Below are 9,119 nucleotides of genomic sequence, written 5' to 3'. Positions count from 1 at the left end.
GGGCTCCTCCCGGTACCTAGCGGCCCCCGTGCCTGTGTGCAGGAGAAGAGGATTGCCCGCTACCCCTTCCAGTGGACCCTGATGGAGAGAGACAGGCGGCTGTCGGGCGTCAACAAGTACTACGTGTCCAAGGCAGGTGCTCGGGGACACGGGTCGCCTGGCTGCGTCCGAGGCATTTAAGGACTGTAGTTTGAAAAACTGCATTGGGCTACGCGTTCTTGCAAAAGAAGGCCGGGGTCATTACATGTGGCTTGCGGGGAGCGATACGTAGCCAGGGGGACAGTATGTGCCTCGCTGCAGGGGGGTGAGGGAAATGCTTGGCCCCGATGAGAAGAGTTGTGTATATTGTATTGTTTGTTTTTCAGGGTTTGGAGAACATAGACTAAGAAGAATGCTGTCTGAAGAATTCCTATATCTCTACAAAATGATTTAACTCTCTAATAAAGATAAATACATGTATTTAACTTGTATTTGTATTGCCCATAAACTTTGAATAGAATTACTTGCCTTACTTTGTGCTATGCTGTAGGGTGGTAGACACTGCTCAGGTCTTAGTATCTTCCTCTAATTCCTTGTACAGGTATTGAAAAAGTAGCAATGCTGCAGAAAAATAACCAGAATTATTCCAGATTTCCATAATATGAGTAACAGCAAATTCAGACCCAAAAATTTGCATCTGAATTTCTCCCTTGATCAACAGGGCTATGACCAAGTGATTCCAACTGGGCTATCACTAATCTTGAACCAGAAGACACACTTTGTGTCACTGAGCAGAGACAGAGAAATCTGACACTTCTCTGGGGACACTTTGAGTCCAGGGTGTCAGCTGGACTCAACCCAAATCAGCTTCCCATGGGTCTCGCTACCTTCTTCCATGTAACTTCAAGCAGTAAGCATCTCTGTCAGACCATGAGGAGTAGGATCTATACTATGCCAAGTTACTCCTGTAGCTGAATTACTGTAATGTCCTCTTGTCCTCCTTGGAACAGCATCTGCTGGGGGTTAGCACCCACATGCTGCTAAAACATCTCTGGCCTCTTTCAGTTAGCATCAGCGGGCCTTTCTCCAGACCTGCCCCCTGCAAGGCTGCGTCCCACGCACAGGTGTTCAGAGCTTACAGCACCTCTGCAACAGCTGGAACCGAGCCTGGGTTTTACAGAGAACGAAACCAAAGGCAGGGTTAATTCCCAAAGTCTTGAGATGTTACAATCAGAAGAACAGGCAGGATCCCGCATCTGCTTTCCTGCTAATATCCACTTCCCCTTCTGCGAGCCTATCCCTGCGGCGAGGGATCTGCCCAGAGGCGCCCCAGCCATCGGGGCCCCCGAGGCCGGTGGCGGGTGCTCTCGCCAGGTTGTGTTGGTGCTCCCACGGACGCCGGGCATCCGGGTTGCCATAGCAGCGCCGGCGCAAACACTCCCTGCGGAGCCGGGCAAGGGCAGCCGAGCGCTTCGCTGCTTGCCCAGGGAAGGCGCAGGGAGGGCTGCGGACGCCTGCGCTGCACAGACCACTAGGGAAGGACGAACGCCGCGGCACGGCCAGGGCCCTGACAGAGCGCCCCGAGATCGCGCTGGCCGCCCTCGTCGCCGGGCTCCTCCCCACTACCATCCCCAGACGCTGCTTCCCCAGGAGGGCGTTCGACGCACAGCGCTAACCGTCTTCTGCAGCTGCGAGACTGCTCAAGTCAGAGTTGAGGGGAGCTGTGTTCAGGAAACACGGGAGCAGCAGACGAGCAGCCTGGCCCGTTGCTGGTCAGGCTGTTTCAGCACCCCTCTCCAGACCAGCCCAAAGCTTGCGGGAAGGATCAGAACTACCGTACGTCCCTTCCTCAGCTCTGAAGAGCAGCCCTCTCTCAGCCAGTCTGTGCGCTTCTCTTTCTAAAGGTGACGACAATGGACAAGGGAGAGGAAGATGCTGCGATCAAGGAAGCAGCACGCGTTTTCATTGAAAATGTGATAAGCAATGCAAAAGAACATCTTCTAGGTTTGCCAAAAAAAGAAAAAGGTAGTGAGCTTGCTTTATTTGCAATGTCTTGGCATCTGTCAGAGCCTTCCCAGAAGGCTTTTCAGCATTTTATCTGTTTTCAGAAGCTGAATATGCAATCAAAAATATTCAGTGGACCACATGCAAGAACTTCACAGTGGAGAGAGGACAGCAGCAGATTGAAGAATACATTTCTGTAAGTAATGGTTCCATCTGCTCATTTCACTGCAGCTATAAATATGAACCTTTCGAAAACTTCAGTTAGATCACACCCTCTCACCATTGATTAATGTGAAAAATTACATGAGAGCAACTCAAATTGTTTTTAGCAACTCCCTGAAGTGCTCTCTGCTAGAGAGAAGGAATCTTACTGTGTGATATGTGTTCAGCAGACATGGGAGTTTCATGAGAGCTGGCTTCACTATCTGGAATTTCTCCAGGAAGAGGAACTGAAGTATAGCAAGAGGTACCACTACAGAGTTTGCTGGAGCGTCCCAACACGCAGAAAACCTATCCCACGAGCCACAGCAAGCATCTATTTCATTATAGAGGTCTCCAAAATCAAACCAGCTGTAAGTATTCAGAAATGGCACACAGCAATCCTCCAAGGTACAATAGTAAAACTCCTGTTTCACTTACCTTGAATGACAGAAAGCAATAATTTCAGCAGTTGTAGCCCATAGCAGTTGACATTGAGAGTTAAAGTCCATAACTATACTCCAAAGGGACTAATTTTATCATCAAGTTCACACTGATGTTTCAAATCTTTGCCTCTATTACCAAGCATATGTAGTGTTATGCTCCAGAAAAGCCTTGGGAATACTAATGCACAAGACATCCTATCCTACAGATATCTCCTCCTTTTCACTTTTGCTTAAGTTTCTACTGCACTTGCTACTGAAATAATTAGTCATACAGTCTATGCATCCAGAGTTCCAATATTCATCTGTGCAACAATATTTTGCAGCTCCAGGGGAAAGTAAAAATTGTAAGCATTTTTTTTTCCTCCAGAATCGACACTTGGTCATACTGAACCTTAGTTTTTCTACTTATTGGCTATGATTCCCTGAGTAGCAGTCTCACAGCCACTGGTTCATAAATCACATCCTAGCATAAACTATTAAGGTTGTAGCATTCCCTTCATATCAGAATATTCACAGATGCTTTAAAACAAAACTATTCCAACCTTTATCAGAAGTGTTGCACAAATACACAGATAGTTTCTTAAGAAGTGAATAGGAGTTCTCACCCAATTTAAATGTCTGCTTTTTGAGGTCCTGTAGTTCAACATGTGAACTCTGCCCTGTCCTTCTCTTGCAGACCTTGCCTGTGGAGGTATCCTTCATTCTGGAATCGAGCAGGCTGATTCACAGGTACATATTAATTCTATTCCATCACTGACATGACTCAGGAGTTCTAGCAAGCTTCCCCATGCAAAAAAAAAAAAAAAAAAAAAAAAAAAAAAAAAAAAAAAAAAAAAAAAAAAAAAAAAAAAAAAAAAAAAAAAAAAAAAAAAAAAACACCCAGGGAGCTTGATGTAAATAAAATATTTACGACAGAGGTTCATAATCAAAATCTTGCTTAGCAAGATTCTGAGCTTCTAATCTAAACCTTGCTAAGCAAAACCTATTACTAGCTTTACTCCAACCATAGGATTGACAGCCACCCCATGAGCACTTGCCTTCTACATAATGAATTTGCATTGGATTTATGCAGGTCTAGAAGCTTGAATTCAATAGTGTTCTTACCATTTACTCTACTATTATTCCCTCCCCCAGGCCAGAACAGTGTCGATTTAGAGAAAAGTGGCTTAAGGACATCATTGAAAATAAAATCATCCTCATGGAAAGCCTTACTTTCTAATGAACAGCTCTAACTCACCGTCACCAATGTGATATCTATCAGTATTTTATGGATAATGAAATACACATTAAAAAGAAAGCATGGCACTTGCTTCCTTAAGAGTTTTTCTAGCTGCATGGATACATAACAAGCATTAAATCTGTGGCAAATTAACAAAAAATCAATGAAGGCCCGACCTGGTGGCTGCTTTTACATGGCAGTCCCTTGCAGGTATGGTCAGGTGAGACAAGACAGCACCAGGTTCTATAGAGTGCAAACATGAAGAGGCAGCTGGGCTGAACTTGCTGTTTGTCAGAACCAGGTTTGCAGAACTCCAAGACAATCATCATAAATGTCCTAGGGTTTTTCATTTTTTCTTTTAAATACAAAAATACAGTATGTTTGCTCTAAAATGCTAAAATTACAACACTGAGATCTGGACTGAAAAAAAAATCTCAACAAAAAAAAATTTTTTTTAAAGCATTTGAAGAAAGTCAGAGGGGGTTACTTTTTGAGAATATGCAGTTCACTCAAAGATAACAGTCACATAAGCATTAAGTGGAGTAGGTCTCCAGGAACAGAGTTTAAAAGAAGCTGTGTAATACTACTGAAAAAGACCAATTTTAAGTACTACAAGGGTTAAAACGAGGTTTTAATCTAGAGCACTTCAATAGACAAAATAACAAAATTAAAATAAGTTGATACATCCTTGTTACCACCTGCGTACATCCAGGGGTTCCAGTCACTGCAGCCCACTGCTCCGATACCTATGTATAACATAGTAGAAAAAGAAGCAAGCAACTTAGTTCTTCAGCATAGGCTCTGGTAGATTCTAGATCAGACCCTGCCATTACTACTGTAATTTTATACCCCAATTGCAGTCTGCTTGCTTTAAAGCAATTGAAGCTAGTCTGTATTAAATTACAAACTCATTTCTATTTACAAACATATTTGGAACCACAAAACGACTCATCTGTTTTGAGAAAAAACTGTAAAGGACTTAATGAAAAAAATACATAAGTGGACAGTCTTGAAGCCTATACAGGAATTCCTTAACTGCTACTATTATTACTAGTAGCTTGTTTGTGATGGCCAGTCTATGCTTATTAGTCAAAATAAATGGAAAATAGCACTTATCAGTATCAGCAGCAGGTAAAAAAACCTCCCATGGCATCCTTCTGCATGTCCAATTCAAAGCAAACACAGAGCATTCTGACCTTAAACCTTCCCTGCCTGTTCCTGAGCCTTGCAGCCTTTCACTTTACAGGGATTCTCTGGAGACGGTGAACAAACTGCTCAAGAAAATCTGATAAAGATAACTGTTTCCTTGGTACAAGTAATCCATTCCTGAGGCTTGGCCCCATTGGGTGAAAGGCACTGCAGCACTTGCAGCTGTTTTCAAATCACGACTGGAACAGGTTAGCTGCTCCTTGCTAGAATCCAAGCTGTATAGTTCAAAAAATAATTATTTGTCTTCTTTGCCCTTAGTCTTCCTATAGACCATCTCTCGAAAGCTGGCAAGGATCTTATTCTCTCGTTTCCTTCTCTCCTCCTGGTTGAAGGATGCCAGAGCTCTCTTCTCATCTGCGCTGTAAATCTGGTTCTCTTTACGCAGACGCACAGCTTCCATTCGGCGATGTCTGTGGAGGAGAACATTGTGTTCCTCAGTATGGGCAGAGGGATTCAAGGCCCCCTCTGCATCAATCCAACAACTGACCCAAACGTTTTCAGCTTATAAGGAAGATAGCTAGTCACTGCACACAAGCCTCTTCAGGAAGGAGTATGGTAGTTAGAAACTGATTTCTGAGGTGTCTGCCCTCAGGTAGTCAGGAGGGAGCCCCTTCTGCCCCAAAGATGCTAGCTGTTGGCTCTCCAAAACATAAGTGAACATGGAAAAAGCACGGCCAATCTCTGGCATTTTGATTTGTCTCACTGAAGAGCCAGCACATCACCACTGCTGTACTCAAAGACACAGGCTTTGAGTCATCTGACTTGAGCAGCATTTCTCTTGGAAATACAATGTAATTAGAACTTGGGTTAGCTGTTTTTTGTTTTTTTTTTTTTTTTAAAAAAAGCACTCTTTAACAAACCTTTAATTTAGCACCTTTAACAAACTCACCATATATCTGTAGCAATAGGGAGTTTAGCACAGATTATTGCAAAAACCCAGAGCACCTTTTTGTCTGTACTTTCAGCTAGAGTTTGAAAGCAGTTTTTCCACTGTCTAACAGAGGAAGCAGCTTCAGAAACATTACTGAATTCACTGAACCATTATCATCATGAAAACCATACCTGCTACCACTCATTACATAGCCAGAGCTCTCAAACGATGCAATCTCTTCACTGGTCAAACCGATTTCACCTCTCCGGGGTATACGTTTCCCTGCTTTTACATACTCTGCCATTGCTGCGCCTTCACCAGGCAGCAGGGCATGTCCATAGCTTTAAAAAAAAAAAAGGGAAGTATTTTAATCAGTTTCAAAGAGGGAGAGAAAGCCTGAGCTAAAGTATCTAACTTCCCTGTTCACTACTTGCTACAGCCACACTTTTAAGCATTTCCCAATTCTTTCCCACAAACTGGCTGCTAGGGATTCATGGCAATCCCTAGCAACAACAGCTTAAGTTACTGGTTTGATCAAACTTGTTAGCAGTAATGAAGGCTGTACAAAGTCACAATATAGACAGCATTAGAATAAAGTGTATCATGGGTACCCTACTAAAGAAAAGAAGAATTAATTTATCCAAGAATTAAGGCTAAAAAGTGTAAAACAGACTCTTTTAGCTGAATTCAGGTCAAGGTAAAGACTAGTATCACTAACTCTTCTGTCTTTAAATTTCTGGTACAGCACCTTTCTATGATACATGTCATATTATTGTAACAGTCCCTTTGGACAGAAATCTTCATGGCTGATTTACCTGATTTGATCTAAGTAATATCAGAGCTGGCTACTCACTTAAGAGGTCTGTCATCTTGGGACGCATGTGTTTTAGGAGCTTCTGGGCCAATGAGGCTATCAGCTTCTGTATTTTCTGCAACAACCAAATAGTGAGGAAGATTAATACCTTGCCCTTTATTCTTTGTTATCAGATTAGATACACAGGTCAGCAACACCCAGCAAACAAATTAATGAAAATAGCACCAAGGACTTTCAATGTAAGTTTCAAAGACATGTGAACCTACTTGATCTCTCAATCCAGAGATCTTCTCCTTGAAATGTTTCATCATCAGAATCTTCACTACTTGAATCACTAGATTCCTTCCTGCTCTTTTTATTTTTCTTTTTCTTATACTTCTTTCTGTGATAAAGTCAAAGACAGACATGCTGCTCACAAAAATTTAAGAGGAATGAAAGCACTAGGAATCAAGCTCAACTAATTTGTTTCTCAAGGCAAATCTCACCTATGGAAGGATTGATTATATAGATACAAGTTGCTCTCCTTTGATAGGAAATACCTTATGTCAAAACAAAAACAATAAATCCACCGTTACGCTTTCCATGTAGCATTAAAAGCTGGCTCCCCAGCTTTCCTGAGTCCTCTTTGATCCAGGATTCTGTACATTTAAAGCTGATAGGTCACATTAAGACTGATAGTATTTATAGTTTTAATTTCAAGAGAATGCAGTCTTCCTCTTTGCCTGCCAAGAGAGTGGTGATACCCTCTAGTGACAAGCAGGTACAACTACACATAACATTTCAGAAACTTACTTTCTGTGCTTCCTTTTCTTCTTTTTGCTTTTCTTCTTATCTTCTTCTGAAAAATTAAAGTATAAATCACTAAAAAGAAATGACTAATCTGAACAAAAAATGATTTATTGCGCTCTGAACAGGTAAACATTGCCTCCACCAGAATGTTTTAGTTCAGAGGTTCTTGAACATAATTCGCTTCAGTACCAAACATTATGGAGAAAATATTAATAGGAAACTACTTGCATTATTGTTCAATATACTCGTGAGTCATATGGCACGAGGTGCCTAACAGAGATCCTGTTTCCTGATGTAGGACTGTAAGCACTCATCAAGGAAAAAACATTGCAACTCCATTAAGATAGCAAAAGAAAAGTGCATATGGCTGACGCGGAAGCTCTGGAGTTTCAAGGTACCAGAAGCTGGAAGCTTTGTGTTCTGAGGAGTGCAAGGGGAGCTCTCAGACCATGCAGATCAACAGCAACTGTCTTTCTTACCACTAGAGTCTGACTCCGACTCACTGTCACTGTCCTCAGAATGTTTTCTGCGTTTTCTTTTGGATGCCTTTTGCTTTTTCTTCTTTCTTTTCTTCTTCTTCTTCTTTTTCTCTTCTAGAATGTTTTAAAAAGACAACATTAGAGAGATATAGATTATCTTGCTCTACATGTATTTTAAGATCCTACTATGGCAGCGTTCTCATCTGAAATGGAGCCCATCATGCTCACTTCATCCTAACAAAGTGAGTTAATCCTTGCAAGCCACAACAGCAGACAGCAGTTTTAGGGACCTCCAAGTTTTGAAAAAAAAGCTGTGCTGGCAAAACTAAATACCTTCTGAACTGGAATCCGAAGAACTACTCTTAGATTTTGCCTCTTCATCTTCTACAGGAGTATGTTCATCAGAACTGAGTAAAAATAAGAAGTTTATTATTCAAAACATATTTTATAATATTTAGTAATTCAAGGTCAGATATACATAACTGACAAACACATGCTTGCACATATTTTGAGCCAATATTTGCAATGAACTATTAAATAGCCAATCCGTAGCTTGAGAACTGCTTTGCGAATCACAGCACAAAGGGGAGTTCACCTGGTTAGCAACATGCTTAAATCTTACATAGTCATTACGTTAGAATTATTTAGAAGAATTCATAATCTGGTTATGACAACTCAGAAGTGACCTTCTGACACAACATGAAGTGTGGAAAAGAGTAGTGTGGGGATGAGACAGTGTTGCAAGTTAACTTAAGGTACAGCCAGTATCAGAGGAAGAGGAGGGGAAGAACCACGACCAGCCCTTACTCCGGGTCAGGAACCTTTGGCGAGAGCCCCCAGACCTCGGGCGCCCCGAGCTCTCCGATTCTCTCCCTCTCGTTCAGCCTCCTGTAAAGGAAAACACCGTCGCTGGAGCCCGAGCTGCCACCGTTTGGCGCCTCTCCGGCCTCAGCCCCGCTCGTCAGGGAGAGGAAGCGGGGAGCGGCCGGCGGCCCGGCCGGGGGGGGGGGAGCCCGGGGCCCGCGGGGCGCTCGCCTCTGCCGCAGGATCTCCTCCTTCTCCTTCTCGTAGTAGTCGGGCCAGGCCTTGCCGCCGTGGTGGTGGCCGTGGT

The 9,119-nt window shown here is 42.8% G+C and overlaps 2 protein-coding genes and 1 long non-coding RNA gene across 3 annotated transcripts; 2 read left to right on the top strand and 1 right to left on the bottom strand.

The window, feature by feature from the left end:
- Positions 1 to 41: 41 nt before the first annotated feature.
- On the top strand, positions 42 to 459 carry LOC146587350 (uncharacterized). Its single transcript, XR_014897644.1, has 2 exons — positions 42 to 132; positions 366 to 459. It is a non-coding gene; the product is annotated as an uncharacterized LOC146587350 (long non-coding RNA).
- Positions 460 to 1,880: 1,421 nt separating this feature from the next.
- AKAP14 (A-kinase anchoring protein 14) lies at positions 1,881 to 3,924 on the top strand. Its single transcript, XM_085319605.1, has 5 exons — positions 1,881 to 2,004; positions 2,088 to 2,179; positions 2,376 to 2,555; positions 3,304 to 3,356; positions 3,762 to 3,924. Exons 1-5 carry the CDS (start codon positions 1,893 to 1,895, stop codon positions 3,844 to 3,846), a joined length of 522 nt encoding a protein of 173 aa, XP_085175731.1. The 5' UTR covers positions 1,881 to 1,892; the 3' UTR covers positions 3,847 to 3,924.
- A 1,265-nt stretch (positions 3,925 to 5,189) lies between these two features.
- Positions 5,190 to 9,117, bottom strand: NKAP (NFKB activating protein; the record flags this gene model as incomplete). Its single annotated transcript, XM_085319717.1, has 10 exons — positions 5,190 to 5,465; positions 6,118 to 6,267; positions 6,780 to 6,855; positions 7,007 to 7,122; positions 7,226 to 7,279; positions 7,533 to 7,578; positions 8,009 to 8,122; positions 8,342 to 8,415; positions 8,816 to 8,896; positions 9,044 to 9,117. Coding segments are annotated over 10 exons (960 nt in total), but the record flags the coding sequence as incomplete, so codon positions are not given.
- Positions 9,118 to 9,119: the final 2 nt, after the last annotated feature.

This window comes from Rhea americana, unplaced genomic scaffold (genome assembly GCF_003343005.1).
Source record: "Rhea americana isolate MKP2758 unplaced genomic scaffold, rheAme1 scaffold_6, whole genome shotgun sequence".
In the NCBI taxonomy this organism is placed as follows: Eukaryota; Metazoa; Chordata; class Aves; order Rheiformes; family Rheidae; genus Rhea; species Rhea americana.
This window is presented reverse-complemented; position numbering and strand designations above follow the sequence as displayed.

Excerpts from the sequence above, each read along its gene's own strand:
- AKAP14 (XM_085319605.1), top strand. The coding sequence starts at position 1,893 with ATGGACAAGGGAGAGGAAGATGCTGCGATCAAGGAAGCAGCACGCGTT. Across the intron at positions 2,005-2,087 it reads TTTGCCAAAAAAAGAAAAAG|AAGCTGAATATGCAATCAAA; the intron begins GTAGTGAGCTTG and ends ATCTGTTTTCAG. Across the intron at positions 3,357-3,761 it reads TCGAGCAGGCTGATTCACAG|GCCAGAACAGTGTCGATTTA; the intron begins GTACATATTAAT and ends TCCCTCCCCCAG.